Source organism: Malania oleifera, chromosome 2, assembly GCF_029873635.1.
Source record: "Malania oleifera isolate guangnan ecotype guangnan chromosome 2, ASM2987363v1, whole genome shotgun sequence".
Taxonomy (NCBI): domain Eukaryota; kingdom Viridiplantae; phylum Streptophyta; class Magnoliopsida; order Santalales; family Ximeniaceae; genus Malania; species Malania oleifera.
This window is the reverse complement of record NC_080418.1, coordinates 127,938,863-127,960,523: the sequence shown is the minus strand read 5'-3', so window position 1 is coordinate 127,960,523 and position 21,661 is coordinate 127,938,863. Positions and strand designations below refer to the sequence as shown.

Genomic DNA, 21,661 nt, shown 5'->3' with positions numbered 1-21,661 from the left:
AAAATTCATGAGGGTGCAAAAGGAAATCGAGTTTCAATTTCCATTGCAAACTTTCATCGAAGTTTAAGATAGATAGGTTGAATTTTCAAAAATTCAAATGAGAAGTGGAAAAGGGGAAGTCTCTTAGATTTTTCATTTTGTTTCTAGAACATTCACAATCATCTATTCTAAAATTTTCCAAATTTTATTCATAATTTTCATAGGTTATTATAAGTGCACAGTGTTTCTCATCAAAATTTATATGAACATCAAAATTTTCACAAATAAGACCCTCAAAATTTCCGTCAATCATTGAGGAAAAGTAACAATCCAAAAACCGCCATACCACCACCCATTGTGGAGGTAAGTTTAATCTAATAGCCAAGTCCAAAGGCCTAATCACATGGTCACGGCCTTTTAGTTTTAGTATGCTGCTTTGCACATTCACATTTGCCACAAACTATTGCTGCCACATTTTGCCTAATTAATAAAGAATGATTAATTGTAAAAAAAAAAATCACCTACTGAATTTAAATAAAATACAATACAAAACTGTACTAAATTTTGTTCAAATCCTTTCAATCCAAACTTACTCCTGAAATATATACTTTCCAAATATAATGTGATAGTCCAATTAACTTCTAGTGTGCATTCAAAATAATGACATTGCATGCTAACTTGCAAAAGGATTAACTAGCAGACTCTGCCATCACCAGTGCCTTCCGAATGTTTGAGTTTGTTTTATTGGCAGAAGATGGAGCGTACTCGTGGAACTACTGCCAAAGAGTTCCATTCTTTATGCCACCTTAGTGACCTTACCAAAGATGATAATTATCTCACTCAAATAATAATATAATAACAATTATTGTTATTCCTAAAAATAATTAGGAATTATAGCACAAGAATATATTCACTACAATACTATACTGGCAAATTTGATTACCATAGAGCAGCCAAAAAGTGCTAACCGTATTGTACAGCATTCCATTATGGGACCATATAAGGGTTCCTCCCTGATATACCATAAGAATGGAAGATGGAAGCAAAATACATAGCACACTGCATATGATAATACATCTATGATCTATCTTAAGCGGGCAGAACTTCGAGTTGTTCTACTCGACTCAGCGAGAGGTACAGAAGTCTGAGAGGAACCAGATACCCCAGCTGCCACATTCTCAGTTTTGCAGGTTCTAAGCTTCTTTTTCCTGGCGAGTCTTGGCAGGAGCTGGCTCTGAGTTGGCTCGTTTTGATCATCCTCCTCTAAGGCTTCTGCTTTGGATACAGGATAATTCCATTGAGTGCCACAACCCGGGCACACTCTGTCACCCTGTCAATCATTAAGTCAGCAAATTTGCAAAATTCACTAGATAAACAGCAAATATGATATCAGGAATGCATTCAGAATGGTACCCTTCTAGAAAATTTCTTCTTGAGACAGTATTGATGGATCCGTACCATACAGCCTTCATTTTGGCACAACTCTGCCTGTAATGAGATTGAAATAGATCAGGTTAAAGCATCCTTCTCTGTACATGAGACAGAGCGAGAGAAAGAGAGACTGTAGTCTAATAGCCACATAAAAAACTGCTAAAGTTAGCTTTTAACACTACAGGATGGGAACACAAGATTATGGATCTAGAACTCCAATTCCCATCAGGGAACTCCTTCTCCCAGGCCTACTAAACTAGATTACCCCAAGCACACTATGGGATAAGATTTTGTTTTCAGGAAGCTTGAAATACAAAGCAGGAAAAGTTTCCAGCTGAGGAGCAGCTCAGATTGTCCAAATGGTTTTCCTACAACTCAACGTGAATTTAGAAACTGAAAGACAACCTGCTTTAGAAAAACAATGTTAAATAGATGTGTTACTATTTGCTGAAGTGGAAAGGCATTAGTGGGAGACAACCTTCACTCCAGCCTCATTGCAAACGTCACATGAAGGAACATCATTATTATGAAACCAACTTCGCAGATCAAGGAAGGATCTGACACCAAGTCCAATGTTACCATCAGGAGTGGAGCAAAGCCAACAGTCTCGCACAAGTTCATCAAGAGTTTTTTCTTTCTGAGATACTGAAAAATTTTTTAATGCTGGAGGAACATCAACTGGGCCACCCTGAGATTGTGACGACATCCCGGACAGAACCTGAAGATAGAGCAATTGTTATAAGTTTAAAGAATTAAGAAGCTCTGTATTTGAGAAAATGGAGCAACATTACAATAGAATATGTGGTCAGTCCATCAAAAACCTTGTTTTCTTATCTGAAAAACAACTTTCTAACCCTATTGAAATACATGGAACAACCAAGTACCAAATTATGCCATTCTATAAGTGTTATAGAAATATTTCAAAAGAAAGATAGCCAAATTTTTCTGTAGACGAAATCCAGAAACCAGTTCCCACATATTTAACCTGAAACCTGGTTGGCTCCTCTTTCTTTTACTTGGTAACAATAATGCATCAAACAATAAACACAAACCATATCAAATGCAGGTGGCCTGCTCAAGAAAAAAACAAAGCAGTGGCTAGCCTGTTGGCCTTGCAAGGTTTAATACTCCATTTTGATGCTAACAAACAAGTAGGATTTAACATGCTTTAGTTGAGTGTTGTGTTTTCTCAGGAATCCATATTGAAGGTACTTATGTAGCATGAATCAAAGTCTGATAGTATGGATCAAAGTCTGAAGATCATAAGAGCATGATGATTAAGAAGATCAACATGAGAAGCTCAAAGTTCAGATTATTCTGAGAGATCAGAGATTAGAAACAAAGAAAGTTCAGAGCAAAGAAGAATTTTTGAGAACTTAGGACAAGTCTTTGAAAGTACTTTAAGTTTATTCAAGTATGAAGTTTTCATTTTTAAGCTCATTAGACAAAGAAACTTAGAGACCTTAAGATAATAACTTGGAACATGTTTTCAAAGTTAAAACAAATTTATATTCCAAGTAACAATGAGAGAGAAATCAAAAAGTGACTAAGAAAGAAAATCATTCAGTTGACAGACGACTGTGTGTTAATAGACAGACGACTGACTAAATTTACAAGGTTTAAAATTGAAACACAGAAGCCTAACAGATGACTGTCAAGGCTCCCACAGACGACTATCAGTGAAAAGTGAGAAGTCTGTGAAAGTTTCACCAGACGACTGTCCACCTTATATGTTACTGAAAGGCTCAAAATTACACATGGACAGACAACTGTCACTCAAGGGACAGACGACTGCCACCTTTCTGCCTATGATTCTTACCGTTATATTAAATGGACAAACGACTGTCAGGACTTCACGGTCGTCTGCCTCGCGGCAATTTTTTGTTTTCCAACGGATATAATTTTTGAAATTCAAATATTTGGAAACTCAAATAAGTTTAATATATGGAAACAAGTCTGAGTATCCTTTGGGGAACAAGCAAAGAGGTTTTATACATCTATAAATACCCCTAAAGACACATTGATTTAATCACCAAGATCATTAAGAACTCACAATCTGCTATCATACTCTCTCTCACTCTGAAATTCTAAAAGTACTTCACATTGCTCTCATCCTTACTCGAAATTAAGAAAAGTTCTTGCTAAATCTCATTGTGTTGATTAGTGAGTTGCTGATTCTTTCATTAAAAGATACCCAAGGTGATAAATTTCTAAGAGCTTCATTCTGAAATTCATATTCTGAATTTACTGAAGTGCATTAGTATTTTAAACTTGTACTAATCAGCTCTTTGAGGAGCAAATTCTTGTACATACTGTTTTTCCATCTTTGTAACAAGGCTTATTGACGATTTGAGTATTGAATCGTTGGACCAAACAAGGGGGAATTGTTTGGAGAAGGCGGGCTCTAGCCTTACCCAAGGAGTGCTTGTAATTGCTTTTGTTCCGGCTGATAAAGAAACGGTAATAGTGAATCCTTTGGCGGTTTGGCCAAGGGCGAGGAAGTAGGCTGTATTGAAGCCGGACCTCGTAAAAATCCTTGTGTTCTTCTTTCTCTAGTCTTTTCTTTATTTTTCAAGGATATAATCTGCGTGGTTGCCTTAAATTTAAATTCTGAATGTTTGGTTGTTAAATAGACCGGAAGGTAATTCGTTTTGGATAAATCAGCATTGATTGCGGAAACCGAAAGGGACTACGTTGGTTGATTATCCTTAACCTATTAATTTGAAAGTTTATTTCAAAACTGAACATTGGAAAGAAGTATAATTGTGATACAAGGCTTATACTGAGTGCAGCAAATATTCACATATATTGTTACATAAATTGAGAATTTGATCTTGCTGTGATTGATTATGATTGTTTCTAAAATTTACAAATTAAAAAAACTAATTCTAAAGGAAAAAATTTTTTAAAAACCAATTCACCCCCCCTCTTGGGAAGTTATTCATAATTTCAATTGGTATCAGAGCCTAGTTATAATAATTCCTAACAAGAAACTATAAAAAGATCGAATGGCAAATATAGGAGTAGCACCCTTCAGTGAAGGCCAATCCTCAACTCGTCCACCAATTTTTTGTGAACATAATTATACGTTTTGGAAAAAGAGAATGCAAATCTATCTCCAACACATGGATTGGAAAGCATGGGAAGTAGTTATGGATGGAGACCTTATTCCCACAAAAATAGTTGATGGAAAACAAATTCCAAAAGAAAAAAGGGATATGATTGATTCGGACTATAAAATGCTTCAAATCAATTCAAGCGCTATAATTGTTTTATACTGTGCCTTAGATGCTAACGAATTTAATAGGGTCATGGCATACAAGATGGCTAAAGAAATATGGGACAAATTAGAAGTGACATATAAAGGAACTATTGATGTTAGAGACAATAGGATAGACATGTTAACAAGCGAATATGAAGCATTCAAGATGAATTCTAATGAAACAATATCAAGTCTGTACACCAGATTTACCCACATAATAAACTCCTTAAGTGCCTTAGGAAAAACCTATACTACCTACGAAATGATCAAAAAATTCCTAAGAGGCCTTCCCTCAATATGGGAACCAAATGCTACAGCTATCACTGAAGGTAGAAACCTTAAGACTACCTCTTTAGATGAACTCATAGGTTCACTTCTTACCTATGAAATGGCCTTAAAAGAAAGGAATCATGAACCCAAGCATAAAAGATCTATTGCACTAAAAGCGTCTAGTCACAGCTCTAGTGAAGAGGAAAGTGAGACAAGTGACTTAGATCAAGATGAATTAGCATTCATCACTAAGAGACTAGGCAAGTTCTATAGAAGAAATAAGAGATTTCCTAGGAAATTCAATAAAAAGAAACCTGAAAAAGGAGAGACAAGTAGGAAGGAAAATAAAAGTAAGAATGAACCTCCAATATGTTATCATTGCAAGAAACCAGGGCATATCAAACCAGACTGTCCGTTGTTCAAGAAAGACAAGAAGAAAAAGAAGGAAGCTATGAAAGCTACGTGGGATGATTCAAGCTCCAGCGAGACAGAAAATAAATCAAGCGGACAAGAGATGGCAAACATATGTTTCATGGCGAATGATGAAGAGGTAAACTCCTACTATTCCTCTACAGAATCTCACAATGAGTCGTGTGATGAGTCATGTGATAGCATGTCTTCCTATAAGGAATTGCAAGCTGAGTTATTTTCTTTGCATAAGAGATTCATAAAAATTTCTAAGAGAAATATAACTTTGAAAGATCAAAATAAAGAACTAGTGAAGCAACTTGAATCAGTCAAAGCTATTGAAGAAGAAACAAACTCTTGTATTAAGAAGTTAGAAGAAGAAATAAATATAGCAACTCAAGAGTTAGGCAAAACTCATAAAGATAATTTGAATAAAAAGAATCTAGAAGTAAATGAACTCAAAAAGGCAGTAAAGGAAAAAGAAAAAATTATCTATAACTTTACCAAAGGAAAAAAAAAACTTTGAAAAGATGATTGGACAGCAAAGGCTTCATGGGAACAAAGAAGGTATAGGTTATAATGGTAAAGCAAATAAAAGGAACAAAAAGTTATACATGGGATACTTTGTTAAGGAAGCTAAGTATTATGCTAGCACTTCATCAAATAACAAACATGAACACACCACTTGCTATATGTACAAGACTAAAGGTCATGTAATATTTAATTGCCCATTAAAAAGAAAGTATGTTAAAGTTCAAGGAGAATGGAAAGTCAATAATGGAACTAACAACAAAACAAAGAAAGTCAAAAGAATTTGGGTTCCAAAAACTAACACAAAAAATCCTCTATTATAGGTATGCTTTAGAACAACACCGTCAACGGATAAATGGTATTTGGACAGCGGGTGCTCAAGGCACATGACCGGTGACAAGACCAAGTTCACTACATTAAAACAAAAGGATGGAAGATACGTCACCTTCGGCGATAATGCTAAAGGTAAAATCATTGGCGTCGGTAAAATTGGTAAAAAACCTTCACTCACTATAGATAATGTGCTATTAGTAGAAGGATTAAAACATAATCTTTTAAGTATTAGTCAATTAAGTGATAAAGGGTTCGAAATAATCTGTAAGAAAGAAAAATGTGTTATTCAAAATCCTAAGAACAATGAAACCTTATTTATAGCTCATAGGTTAAACAATGTCTATTGTATAAATTTTGAGAACTTAGTAAATCAGAATGTAACTTGTTTGGCAGCAAGGAATGAAATAAGTTAGCTATGGCATAAGAAACTAGGACATGCTAGCATGGACCTATTATCCAAATTATCAAAGAAAAATCTTGTCAAATGACTACCTAATACAAAATTCATAAAAGACAAGATATGTGATGCATGCCAAAAGGGAAAGCAAGTTAAACAAAGTTTCAAAAAGAAAAAATACATATCTACAAAAAGACCCCTAGAATTGTTGCATCTAGACTTATTTGGTCTAACTAGAACATCAAATCTAGGAGGAAAACAATATACTTTTGTAATAGCGGATGATTATTCAAGATTCACTTGGGTATTATTTCTAGCAAACAAAGATGAAGCCTATGACATGCTTATTACATTATGTAAGAAATTACAAAATGAAAAGGGTTATAATATAACAAGCTTTAGGAGTGATCAAGGTAGGAAATTTAGAAACAAAAATGTTGAAAAATTCTGTAATGAATATGGAATTAACCATAATTTTTCTGCACCTAGGACTCCACCACAAAATGGAGTTGTAGAAAGAAAAAATAGAACACTACAAGAAATGGCGAGAACAATGTTGAATGAAAATAATTTACCTAAATACTTTTGGGCAGAAGCTGTAAATACAGCATGCTACATTGTAAATAGGGTATCAATAAGATCAAAAATAGACAAAACACCATATGAACTTTGGAAAGGAAGAAAACTTAATATTTCCTACTTTCATGTATTCGGATGCGAATGTTTTATCCTTAATACTAAAGATGATATGAGAAAATTTGATACAAAATCTAATGAAGGTATCTTTCTAGGGTACTCTATAAATAGTAAAGCTTATAGGGTTTATAATAAAAGAACCTTTACTATTATGGAATCAATGCACATAACATTTGATGAATCAAACAATCAAGACAATAAAAATGAGAATGATGAAAAAGAAGATACTCCACAAAAAGAAGAAGATCTTGAAATAAAAGAAGAAATCAATAATGATGCTCCAAATGAAAACCTTATAGAAAATCTGAAGCTTCCTAAAGAATGGAGATTTGATAAAAATTATCCAAAAGAACAAATTCTTGGTGAAACATCAAAAGGAATAACTACTAGAGCCTCATTCAAAAATATTTGCAATAATTATGCCTTTTTATCTCAAGATGAACCCAAAAATATTGAATAAGCTTTAAATGATGATTCCTGGATCATAGCTATGCAGGAGGAACTAAATCAATTTGAAAGAAGTCAAGTATGGAAACTGATACCTAAACCCAAAGACAAGTCAATCATAGGAACTAAATGAGTATTTAAAAATAAAAGGGATGAAACTGGAGTAGTTGTAAGAAATAAAGCTAGGCTTGCAGCACAAGGTTACAATCAAGAAGAAGGCATTGATTACGAAGAAACCTTTGCCCCTGTAACAAGAATGGAAGCAATAAGGATGCTTCTTGCCTATGCAGCCTATGAAGACTTCAAATTATACCAAATGGATGTAAAAAGTGCATTTCTAAATGGCTATATTAATGAAGAACTATGTTAAACAACCTCCAGGTTTTGAAGACTCTAAAAATCCAAATCATGTATTTAAGTTAACTAAGGCCCTATATGGATTGAAACAAGCTCTTAGAGCTTGGTATGATAGGCTAAGCAGATTTCTACTCCAAAATAATTTTTCAAGAGGAAAGATAGACAGCACTTTATTTATAAAAACTAAAGATAATAATATGCTTATAGTTCAAATTTATGTTGATGATATTATATTTGGAGCTACTCATGAAGATTTGTGTGATGAATTTGCTAAAACTATGCAGAGAGAGTTTGAAATGAGTATGATGGGAGAATTAAATTACTTTCTAAGTTTGCAAATCAAACAAGCTAAAAATGAAACTTTCATAAATCAAACTAAGTATATTAAAGACATGTTAAAGAAGTTTGATATGGAAGAAAGTAAACCTATAGGAACACTCATGAGCACTTCAACTAGTCTAGATAAGGATGAAAAAGGGAAACAATTTGATACCAAACATTATCGAGGTATGATAAGAAGTTTACTTTACTTAACAGCAAGTAGACCACATATAATGTTCAGTGTGTGTATGTGTGCTAGGTTCCAATCGGCTCCTAAGGAATCACATCAAACAGCAGTAAAACGAATCCTTAGATATTTGCTAGGCACACTTGATTTAGGGTTATGGTATCCAAAAGGAACTGATTTCGAAATAATAAGTTATTTAGATGCAAATTATGCAGGATGCAAAATAGATAGAAAAAACACTAGTGGGACTTGCCACTTTTTAGGACACTCATTAGTTTCATGGTTTTCAAAGAAACAAAATTCCGTAGCTTTATCTACAGCTGAAGCAGAATGCATAGCAGCTGGGAGCTGTTGTGCTCAAATTTTATACATAAAACAACAATTAAAGGACTTCAAAATTCAATACCAAACAATCCCCATAAAATGAGATAATACAAGCGCGATAAATATTTCAAAGAATCCGGTATCACATTCAAGAACTAAACATATTGATATACGTCATCACTTTTTAAGAGATAATGTAGACAAGAAAGAAATAGTTCTTGAATTTGTTAATACTTATGCTCAATTAGCTGATATATTTATCAAACCATTAGCTGAGGATCAATTTATATTTATTCAACGAGAATTAGGCATGTTACATATAAGAGAAGTTAATTAAAAAATGGAAGAAGTTGAGTTTGGTCAGGACAGACGACTGCCAGGGAGCTAGCAGACGAATGGCAGGCTACTGTCTGTGTAAAAGACAGTAGACAGACAACTGCCAGTGAGCTCACAGTTGACTGGCAGGCTACTGTCTATGGACAGACGACTGTCCAATTAGAGACAGACGACTGTCTCCCGGCGGGTTATGTATTTTTCACTTAAAAACATGATTTTTAAACCCTACAGACGACTAACTATTCGTCTTCCTTCCTCTAAAACATTTTCTCTTCTCTTTCCTTTCAGTTCTTTCTCTCCCAAGCTTCACAAAACGATTATCCATCATACCCTACTTCATACAAATCTAGGGTTTCTACTTATCAAAAAATGGTTCATACCAAAACAGTGGGAAAGAAGGACAAAGCTTCTTCATCTTCTTCAAAGCCTACAAGCAACGATGACATAGAAAAATGGCTGGTCTCTTCACACGCGAAATCGTTGTACCAAAATCACCTATCTGCTATTGAACCTATGTTCTGTAAGATTTTAGATGTTACTTTCTTTGAAGAAAATTATCCTAAAATTTTAGAAATGTTCAAAGCTATAGGATGGGACAAGTTTATCCTTCATCAAGTAAAAGGGTATTATCCAGATCAAATTAAGATTTTTTACTCTAACTTGGTTAAGAAGGAAGATGGCATTATTTCTGAAATTTATTGTCCAAGGATTACACTTACCCCACACTCATTACGGAAAATTCTTTATATCAAGCATGGGAATTTTGAGTGTACACCAGTTGAAAAGCATTGGACCATGGAACAAGGATTTATACCACAAGAATTTCTGCCTCTTGTGATGAATGATGCACCTGTGTATTTTGGACATCCTCCACCATACAAGCAGCTTAATCTTCAGGCACAAATTCTGCATAAGATCATTGCATACAACATAATTCCGAGGTCTGGATCATTTGATCACGTGTCATATTTTGATTGTTTTGTTATGTGGTGCTTACTAAAAGGGAAGAAACTAGACTTATCCAGTATCATACTGAAGTGGATGGTGATGAAGCTTGAATCTCCTAGAATTGGGCTTCCATATGGTGGTATTCTTTCCTTTATCTTTGCCCATTTTCAAGTCCTCTCTCCAGCTTCAAAAATAGTAAAAAGAACTCATTATCACGTTTTCTCATCTACTACATTGAAACGAATGGATTACAAAAAGTATACCGAGGGTTGGATGTTCCAAGGCAATAGACCGGCAAGACCTGCACCTCAGGCAAGGAGTTCAGCTCCTGAAGAAGCTGATATGCTACCTTGGTTTGTTCCATTTTATCATAATTATACTAGCTTTAGTTCCGAAATGAGAGAAAACTTTACTTCTCTTCAAGATAAACTCTCCACTATTGATGACAAGTATACCTCATTCGACACTCGTATTGCTAAGATAGACCATGATGTCACTAAACATGACACTGATTCAGATAATGAGGATAGTAAAAATTTTGATGAGGAAGAAGGTGAAGGAGAAGAAGAAGAAAAAGAAGCAGAAGAAGATGCAGGAGATGATAAAGCAGCAACTGAAGAAAAAGCAGAAGAAGAAGAAGAAGAAGAAGAAGGTTCACAGCAATCCAAAGGAAAAAGGAATTGCTGAAGACAGTGACACTAACTCTGACATATAGACTTTTGTTGGTGTTTTTGCTATTTTGTATGCTTAAATTCTGGATGTATTTTGTTTTTACAAAAGGGGAGAATGTGTAAGCTAAAATCTATGAGTCTTTATATATATTCTAGCTCTGAAACTATGAACTTTTGCAATGTTTTGTTCTCAGTTTAATGCATTATAAGTTCTAATGTTAATGATAATTCTGAAAACTTTGCGAGTTCTAGTTTGAGTATGCTGATTGACAGGGGGAATATTATGAGTTATCACTTAAGAATAATACTTTATCAATTGATGTTAATACATTAACACTAGTATCACATATACTCAAATTGATATTTGCCCTTGATCATTATATGCTCAAATTATATTTTTTGATTGATGTCAAAGGGGGAGAAGAAGTGTACACAAAAATTAAGTTTGAACTTAAGCTTTAAGCTTGGCTTGCTTACTTGAATTTGAAATAAGCATGAATGATATTGATGAAGCATGAATGATAAAGCATAAATGATATTGATGAAATTATTATTGATTCTAATGAAATTTTTTATTAAGATGAAGCTTATTGAAAGGGGGAGTTTTTTAAGGCTCACTCAAAATTTTTGCTTCTTGTTTGTCATCATCAAAAAGGGCGAGATTGTTGGCCTTACAAGGTTTAATATTCCATTTTGATGCTAACAAACAAGTAGGATTTAACATGCTTTAGTTGAGTGTTGTGTTTTCTTAGGAATCCATATTGAAGGTACTCATGTAGCATGAATCAAAGTCTGATAGTATGGATCAAAGTCTGAAGACCATAAGAGCATGATGATTAAGAAGATCAACATGAGAAGCTCAAAGTTCAAATTATTCTGAGAGATCAGAGATTAGAAACAAAGAAAGTTCAGAGCAAAGAAGAATTTTTGAGAACTTAGGACAAGTCTTTGTAAGTACTTTAAGTTTATTCAAGTATGAAGTTTTCATTTTTAAGCTCATTAGACAAAGAAACTTAGAGACCTTACGATAATAACTTGGAACATGTTTTCAAAGTTAAAACAAATATATATTCCAAGTAACAATGAGAGAGAAATCAAAAAGTGACTAAGAAAGAAAATCATTCAGTTGATAGACGACTGTGTGTTAATAGACAGACGACTGACTAAATTTACAAGGTTTAAAATTGAAACACAGAAGCCTGATAGACGACTACCAAGGCACCCACAGACGACTGTCAGTGAAAAGTGAGAAGTTTGTGAAAGTTTCACCAAACGACTGTCTACCTTATATGTTACTGAAAGGCTCAAAATTACACATGGACAGACGAATGTCACCTTATATTCTGATGACAGACGACTGCCACTCAAGGGACAGACGACTGCCACCTTTTTGCCTATAATTCCTACCGTTATATTAAATGGACAGACGACTGTCAGCACTTCACAATCGTCTACCTCGCGGCAATTTTCTGCTTTCCAACGGATATAATTTTTGAAATTCAAATATTTGGAAACTCAAATAAGTTTAATATATGGAAACAAGTCTGAGTATCCTTTGGGGAACAAGCAAAGAGGTTTTATACATCTATAAATACCCCTAAAGACACATTGATTTAATCACCAAGATCATTAAGAACTCACAATCTGCTATCATACTCTCTCTAACTCTGAAATTCTAAAAGTGCTTCACATTGCTCTCATCCTTACTCGAAATTAAGAAAAGTTCTTGCTAAATCTCATTGTGTTGATTAGTGAGTTGCTGATTCTTTCATTAAAAGATACCCACGGTGATAAATTTCTAAGAGCTTCATTCTAAAATTCATATTCTGAATTTACTGAAGTGCATTAGTATTTTAAACTTGTACTAATCAGCTCTTTGAGGAGCAAATTCTTGTACATACTGTTTTTCCATCTTTGTAACAGGGCTTATTGACGATTTGAGTATTGAATCGTTGGACCAAACAAGGGGGAATTGTTTGGAGAAGGCGGGCTCTAGCCTTACCCAAGGAGTGCTTGTAATTGCTTTTGTTCCGGCTGATAAAGAAACGGTAATAGTGAATCCTTTGGCGGTTTGGCCAAGGGCGAGGAAGTAGGCTGTGTTGAAGCCGGACCTCGTAAAAATCCTTGTGTTCTTCTTTCTCTACTCTATTCTTTATTTTTCAAGGATATAATCTGCGTGGTTGCCTTAAATTTCAATTTTGAATGTTTGGTTGTTAAATAGACCGAAAGGTAATTTGTTTTGGATAAATCAGCATTGATTGCGGAAACCGAAAGGGACTACGTTGGTTGATTATCCTTGACCTATTAATCTGAAAGTTTATTTACAAACTGAACATTGGAAAGAAGTATAATTGTGATACAGGGCTTATACTGAGTGCAGCAAATATTCACATATATTGTTACATAAATTGAGAATTTGATCTTGCTGTGATTGATTGTGATTGTATCTAAGATTTACAACTTTAAAGAACTAATTCTAAAGGAAAAAATTTTTTAAAACCCAATTCACCCCCCCTCTTGGGAAGTTATTCCTAATTTCATAGCCAACGACCAGAGAGAGACCATTTAAATGCATCATCACTAGACACAAGAGCTTAAGAGCCTTTTCTTCAATAAGAAAACGTTCACTACTTTTAAAACCAAGAGAGAGAGAAAATAAATAAAGCAAAAACACATTTTCTAGAGCATCTTTATACACCGATTTTCAATAATTTCCTAACAATGGGCCATAATAAGGAAAGTTTTTCAGAGTTTTCTAGGATCGTACTTTGATAGGGGAAAAAAAGTTGAAAATGACTCGAAAGGAAATATTTCCCACATTTTCATTTTTTTTCTGTCTATTTTTCAAAAATAATCTTTTTCAAAAACAAAAAAGTTCTCAAAAAAAAGATACTAAGTGAACCCTAAGATGATGTGGAAATTTCTAGCAATTTCAAGCACCCATCAATGAAAAAAGCAGGTGAAGCAGTTATTCAGTTTCTTTGCCATACCACTTGAAACATAGAAATGGACATGCGATGGTGCACACACCCTAGTTTTATGCCAGCACAAGACACAAGACCCTAGTTCCCATTCCTCATTGCAGACAAGAATGAGACATTAAACTAGTGAAAGATGTTTTTCATACAGAAATGGAAAAAATGAAGCCAAAAGGTTGTTCAACTTATATGATACCAAGATAAAACTTGACCACCAAAGCTCGTCTGTTTGATTTTTTATGGAAGTTTTTTGCCGGCATGCTGCACGTCTAGTTCAACCAGGTAACGTTTTGAAGGCAACCTGTGGTAAATGGACACAAAGACCAGCATACACATTGCAGCCCAACTGGACAAATTGGAGAATTATAATTTTGACTTTATATGGAGAGAGACCAAAGAAAAGGTCTGAATTCCAAAGGGGCTTGTCAAGCAGAAATAATTAAAATAGGACTAGATTCATTTAGAGTTATTTGAATTTTAAGTGCAGAGACCCTATTTTTAAAATTATGAGTCTCAGGGGTATATTAAATACACATTTTTTATCACTGGTTCTATACAATATGTATATGTTTGGTTCGTAGATACTAGGTTCAATTTCGAACAAGCTGTCTCTTAATTAAAAGCTTTATTGGCTTAAGATGGCGGAGGGTTCGGACTTGACTCAGCACATCAACACATTTAATCAGATCATTAATGATATGGGGCGAGTTGATGTAAAGTTCAAGGAGGAGGACAAAGCGTTGATGCTGCTAAATTCCTTACCTACGTCACCTATATACGAGAATCTGGTTACAACACTAACTTAGGGGAAAGAAACACTAGAGTTGGAGAACATCACGAGTGCATTGCTGGGGTTCCATCAAAGGAAGAAAGCCAGCAATAAGGATTCACATGGTGAAGGGCTCATGGCAAAGGGTAATTAGGATTGTGGGAGAGGCAAATCCTGGAGTGGACCTAGTGGTAATAAAACTCAATCCAGAAGGAAGAAGGATGTTCGTTGTTTTAAGTGCAGGAAACTAGCGCACATAAAACCGGAATGTCTAGAGTGGGAGAAGGGAAAGGCAAAAGCTCAAGAGGGTTCGTCAAAATCCTTGAATGTAGTTGAAGAAGAGGACTCGAGGAGCAGTGATGGTGAGATGCCTACTGTTTCATCAAGTTCAGAACGCCTCACGGGTTCTTAGATTTTAGACTCGGGATGTTCTTTTCACACAATGCCCAACAAAGTCTAGTTTGCCACTTACAGATTGGTGAGTCCTGATTCCGTTCTGATGGGAAACGGTGCGGTTTGCAAAGTTATCGAAATGCAGGATATCAGGATCAAGATGTATGGCGGTGTGGTAAGGACGTTATGTGGAGTAAGGCATGTACCCGATCTACGGAAGAAAGTGATATCATTTGGTGTTTTGGATTGTGACGAGTATAGTTATAAGTCCAAAGGCGGGATGATGATAGTGTGTGATGGCGTATTGATGGTGATGAAGGAATAAAGGATAGCAGGGAATCTCTATGCACTGTAGGGTAACACACTTGTAGGTGGAGCTACAACTGAGAGCTATGAGTCAGCAAATACCATTTTGTGTAATGTAATCACACACAAAATGGTGGGTATTCTTAACTACATTGGTGTGGATGTTTGGGGACTGATAAGGGCAGCATCACAAGTTAGACATGGGTATTTCGTGAGGTTATCATGAAAGGTCTAAAAGTATCTCATGCGGCACAAGTTAGAGTTGTTTGCCAGGTATAACTTGTGGCTGAGGTGGAGTACCAGACCGGGAGAGAGTTCCTCTAAGTCAAATATTAGTCTTGAGTACGCTAGTGTTCAAGGAGTTTTGTGAGCAGAGCATGGTGTATGCAAGACTTGCAAGGGACTTCTTGGTGAAGTCAGTGAGTATGGTGTGTTTCTCAGTTGATCGATCACCAAAGGAATCACTAGAAGGGAGAGTTGCAGGAGAGGCTTGGACTGGTTATGCGGTAGACTTTGGAGGTCCAACTTTGCACGTTTCTAATGAGGTAGGATCTAGGCTTAGTGTTATATCCAGACAGTGCATCTTTCTAGTATATAAGTAAGATGGGTTCAAACTGGGTGATCCAACGGCAAACAGGGTGACGACTAGTGGAGATATGGTTTTGGGTGTTAAAACCATGAGACAGCGTACTCAGGTAGATAAGAGAAATGGGTGTCAAAAATTTACAGTAGCAGCAACGAGCATGTTGTGTAGGTGGAGTTGGAGACTCAAGGCAGGAGTGGAGGGAGTTCTAACTCAGGAGACTTGCAATATCACAAGATAAACTAAAGCAGAAAGGAGATTGTGATGCAAGTGGAGTATCAAACTCACGACAGAGATGAGGTTGGCCATGATGCAGGGAGTTCGAGCTCAAGAGACCAACAAGATTACAATGGGCTCAGAGGCACTATCAGGCCACCGCCTAGGTGTGATCTGATGTCCTATGCAACCATTACTACCAGGAAAGATCCAACTAGCTTTCAGGAGGCAGTGCACGGCCAGGAGAAGGGTAGGTGGACAAGCATCATGGTGGAGGAGATAGAGGTATTGTATAAGAATTAGACAATGGGGTTGGCGGAGCTCGCAAATGGGGAGAGAGAGATAGGCTACAAGTGGGCAAGTATTCTATGGTTTTATGTGAGTGACATGCCGATTGCTAGAAAGGTTCTGATTGAGATAAATCAGTCGAGGACTTTGTTGAGAAAGGAAGTTGAAATGAAGGTGTTGAGTACTGCCAAGAGTGTTCTTTAGTTGGAGATTCGCAAGAGTAAAGTTACAGGGAGATTGGGATTATCTCAGGGTGACTTTGTAGCTGCGGGGAGATTGATGTCATCTCAGGGCCGCTGTGTGGACAAAACTACATGGAGATTGTGGTTATCTCATAGTGATTTTGGGGATCAAGTGTTGGTGAGGTTTAGCATGATTGATGTCAAACCTGTCACCGGTACACCATTGGCGAATCTAAGCAAGCAGTTTACCGCTCAGTACTCAAAGACGAACGGTGATGTTCGGGTCGTGTCAAAGGTTTCCTACGCCAATATAGTTGGGTACATCGGCGGGCAACAAAGGGTTCCGTCAATTGTGAGGTTTGCAGATGGAGACTACATAAGGGGCTTGGATGACAGGAGGATTGCAACGAGGTACGTTGTGGGAAGGCCTAATTGTTGGAAGTCCAGGGTACAGTCTCAAGGTGCGCTGGTTACAACTGGATCGGAGTTCTTGGCAGTGGTTGAGGCTGCCAAGGTAGTATTGTGGTTCGTAGGATCGTTTAAGGAGCTGGGTGTTCAGCTAGATGAAGTTCCTGTTACCACAGTCAAGTTCAAGCATGGCTTAGACTTGGTTTACGTCTCTAGGTGTTAGAGGGATGGCAGGTCCCGATCTACAGGCCCGGGTGGAGTAGCGATTATGTTTTCAGATTTCCAAGACGGTGAATATTCGCCAAGGTGGAGATTGTTAGGGATGTGGCTCATATTCAGAGCGGATCACATGCACCGGAGAGAGCTACGTGAAGCAAGGGACAATTGCATTAGAAGAGGTTTCAGGCAGTACGCAGGAGGACCTTTGCTCAGCACAAAACTGTCGACGGTTTCCATCGGTGCAGATTATGTGATTTGAATTTGGGGGCTTGTAGACTGGGCTTATCAAGAGGTTTTTACTATGAGAGATCAATACAAATGTAGTTTAGGTTTACTAGAACTCTTCTGTACGCATGGGATTGTTATATAAAACAATATTTGTAACCCAAAAATGTAAGCTTTGACATTGATCATAGTGAAACTGAGGTTGCTGCTCTCGTGGACGTAGGCTATTGCCAAACCATGTAAATCTTGTGTTCTAGTTGTGTTTTTGCTTCTTATTGTTTCTTCAGTATATTTCATCATCGAGTGATTGCACTAGTGATTGTCAATGTTTGTGTTTGATTGTGTGTTTCCATTGCGCGTGTTCAAGTTGAATGAACGTCAACAAGGAGGTTTTTGGATGAGATTGAATTGGATTAAGAGTGTTTTCCCCAATGAAAAGGAAATTTCTGTCTTTAATAGTTTTCTTATGAAAAATAAATTTATTGAGAGAATAAAGAAAATACACACACACATATGAAGAGGACAAGGCACCATTCAAGCTATGAGGAAAAGAAAACCCAAACAACACCATAAAACTTATGAAGCAAAGGTCTCCAATCTCTGCATCTCTTTTAAAAAGGCAAAACACAAAAGCAAAGTGCGGAAGACCACTTCACACCAAATTAAATTAGAAAAAACTAATAGAGGCCATAAAAATTCTAGCATCGCACACCTACCAAATACAACAGATTAACACACAAATAGTGCCCTTATAAATATAGTGCGCTTCTAAAAAGAAATTCGTTTGCAAGAAAAAGGAAATTTTTGGGATCAGTCACATTGAGCGCAGAAGTAAACAAACCATTATTTTATGTAAACAAGGACAACCAATTCTTCAGAGGAGATAAATTCCCCAAGTGTTTTTAAGAAATTTAAAACCAGCCATTTTTTTAGTCTATCATCCAGCTCCATAAAACTGCTTTTTTATTAATTAAGTTTAGTAGTTCCACTAGCAGGAAGCCAACATTTTACAGTTACAAAGGAACTTAAATTTGTTTCTAATGATGCAGTAAAGATTATAAGCAGTCTAATGACGAGCTATCAGATCCTTAATGGAGTTTGATTCGGCTAAGCACAAACAGGTGCAAATATACAATAATCTATAATGGTAAGCATGAGAATTACAATAGTAACCGGATCAAACCTTTTCTATATGCTGATCTGATCAACTTATGCAAAGTTTGAGGTCAGCAAAGGTCCCAAATCAGATTGAACCAAGCTGACAATCCAAGCTAAAAGTGTGTCTTTCAACTCATGCAACAAATTAGCACACAAAGAATAACTTGGATATGTTCACCAGCTTAACTTTTAAGACTTGCTGCTGTAGAAACCCAAAACATTTAGTACCCATGCTAGTCTTGGTTAGGCCACAATCATTTTACTTCTGAATGGTATGTCTATAAACACATTCCAACCAGGATGGCATTGGAATGATGAAAAGTGATGCGGCACGCATGGAGGAAAGACACTGTAGAATCTGCCATATTAGAAATCTGATAAACTAGGATTAAGTGCAGCAATATTTAGAGGCAAATAGAGATCCTCTCGAGCAAAAACACTGCAGTGGAAGCTATGGAAGCTTGGAAGGAGCCACTGGGTAAACCCTCAACCCACACTTCCAAGTTCTCAAGAAAATCCTGAACAGATCAGAATTGATGACCAAAATGGAAAAACGAAATTCTATACTGCTCAGAATTTCCCTGAGAACTTGGAAACATGGGCTAATGAGTCACCCAGCAACTCCTTCCATAGCCTCCACAGCTGCGTTTCTGCACAAGAGGATCTCTATTTGACACTAAATATTGCGGCAATTAATCCTAATATGTCAGATTATACAGTGTCTTTCCTCCATGCGTGCTGCATCAAATTGATACCAAAGCAGTTCCTCTGGTTGGTTTGTCTTGCTTGTTGTTTGCTGCTTCATTTATGATTGTTAAACTTCTATTACCCTTCACATATCCCATTTAGTAATTCCTACTGTTCTTAAACCAAATCTATTGGTTTTGTTTCTAGGATCTGGCATTTTTTTCAAGCTTCACTGGTTAAATATGGCTACCATCAATATGTCAAAGAGAAATTATTCTGGATGTCAAGGAAACCCTTTGCTATTGCTGCTAGAAGGAAGGCTTCAGTTGATAAAATGGGTAGCATGGCAGTAGCAACCTCTAAAGAAGAGCACAGGACAGATTGTGAAAATTTTCAGACGAAAGATGATTGGCTGTAAAAGACTTATTTTAGAACAAGATGCACAGCAGGAAGACAGCTTTATAACCTAGTGATTCACGAATCAACAATAGCTGCAAAAATCTGCTGGCTGAAGTAGTGGTGGCAAAATTGAAGCCATGTGGTGGAGCACCTACAGCCAGATCGCATTCTTTGGTCCAAAAAAGGGAAGAAAATATTCGTGACAAGGCACATGATCAATTTTTCAATTGTAATCTCCTATAAAGGACACATTTGGTGTGACATAGTACCAATAGAAACATACGATATTCTACTGATGTAAACATGTGATATTCCACTTGGTCAGCCATGGCTATATGATTGAAAGCATGTTCATCATGGTGAGATGAACACTTGTTCTTTCTGTTTAGATCGTACAAATATGGTGCTAAGACCAATGAAAGAAGATGATGTGATCAAAAGAGAGACTAGATGTTCTTTTTTGCTTTCAGAGATTGGATTTTATTGAAGAAAGCAAGGACTGTGCAAATGTTCAGGAAATTGGATTTTATTGAAGAAAGCAAGGACTGTGCAAATGTTCAGGAAGCCAGAAATCCACTCTCATTTAATTCCAGAACATGTGAACAAGATACTGGAAGAATTCAAGGAAGTGATACCTGCTGAGTTGCCCAATGGATTACCATCATTGAGAGAAATACGCACCACATTGACCTGGTTCCAGGAAGAAGAACCAGAAGGTGTTGGTGCAGATGAGACTCACTACAAGACTGGACAAGAAGCAAACTTGGAAGAAGAAGAGATTGAAGGTGACAATGTAGGCAAAATGCTGGTTGTTTGAAGGTCCATGCTAGCTCCTCCAGCACAAATGGTGAAGATTTTTACAAAAGAACATTATCCATGCACACTGCATCAAAAAGCAAATAAAACTCTCTGTTTTTTTTTTTTTTTCCTTAACTAATGAACCATTTAACATGTAATTTCCCAAATGACCAATACACATTTCTGATGGGGATCAACATGCACCTCGAGTATCTTTCACGGATATTGTGACACGTGGACGACCCATAGTAGTTAAAAGCGCGCCTCCTAGGCGCAAGGCGCAGTGAGACGAAGATGCTTGCGCCTCATACCAGGTGGGGCGAGGCGACCTGCAAGAGGCGACCCTAGGCGAGACGAGGCACAGTGGGGCGCAAGGCACAGTGAGGCGCGCCTTGTGAATTTTTAAGTCATTTAAAGGAGAGAAATAGCCCAAGCCAGACCTGTATCCCTCATTCGACTCAAACAAACAGAGCCCTAGCCCCTTCCGACCCTTTGAAGCCCTTCATGAGTTCATTTGCTAGCCTTTGAACCAGCTGAAAGCCTTCGCGACTTCGTCTTCGAGCTTCGAACCAGGATCATGAGTTCATCTTCAACATTTTGAAGAAGCACGACCCTGCACGACTTCGTTTCGAACCATTCGGAGCCCTTGCGAGTTCGTCTGCCTGCCTTCAAAGCAGCCGTGAGTTCATCTGACTGCCTTCGAACACGACGTGAGTTCGTCATGTCGTCTTCAACATTTCAAACCAGCTGCGAGATCGTCATTAAGCCTTCGAACCTCTGTAAGTCTTCAGCCGTGAGTTCGTCTGACTGCCTTCAAACACGACATGAGTTCGTCACGTCGTCTTCAACATTTCGAACCAGCTGCGAGATCGTCATTAAGCCTTCGAACCTTTGTAAGTCTTCTTCTTCTTCTTCTTCTTCTTCTTCTTCTGCTGCTGCTTGCGTCCTGCTGCCTGCTGCTTCTCTTCTTGCTGCGTGCTGCTGACTGCTGCCTGCTCTTTTTCTTCTTCTTCTTCTTCTTCTTCTTCTTTATATGTAAGCTTATAAATTAAATATATGGTTAATTAATGTAAGCTTATAAATTATAATTAATACATAATATTTATTCTTTTTACAGAAATTTAGCTACTGTTTTTTAATTTGTAATATTTAGT

The 21,661-nt window shown here is 36.8% G+C and overlaps 1 protein-coding gene across 2 annotated transcripts in view; it reads right to left on the bottom strand.

Annotated features, from left to right (window-relative positions):
- Nucleotides 1-810: 810 nt before the first annotated feature.
- Nucleotides 811-21,661, bottom strand: part of LOC131148023 (uncharacterized) — a 31,358-nt gene continuing 10,507 nt past the window's right edge. For both annotated transcript variants that reach the window (XM_058097766.1, XM_058097767.1), the window contains 3 exons: nucleotides 1,889-2,128; nucleotides 1,393-1,467; nucleotides 811-1,309 (listed from right to left, as the gene is read on the bottom strand). In XM_058097766.1, the coding sequence (XP_057953749.1) occupies nucleotides 1,064-1,309; nucleotides 1,393-1,467; nucleotides 1,889-2,128 (561 nt within the window). In that variant the 3' untranslated portion in view covers nucleotides 811-1,063. The remainder of the gene's footprint in view (nucleotides 1,310-1,392; nucleotides 1,468-1,888; nucleotides 2,129-21,661) is intronic.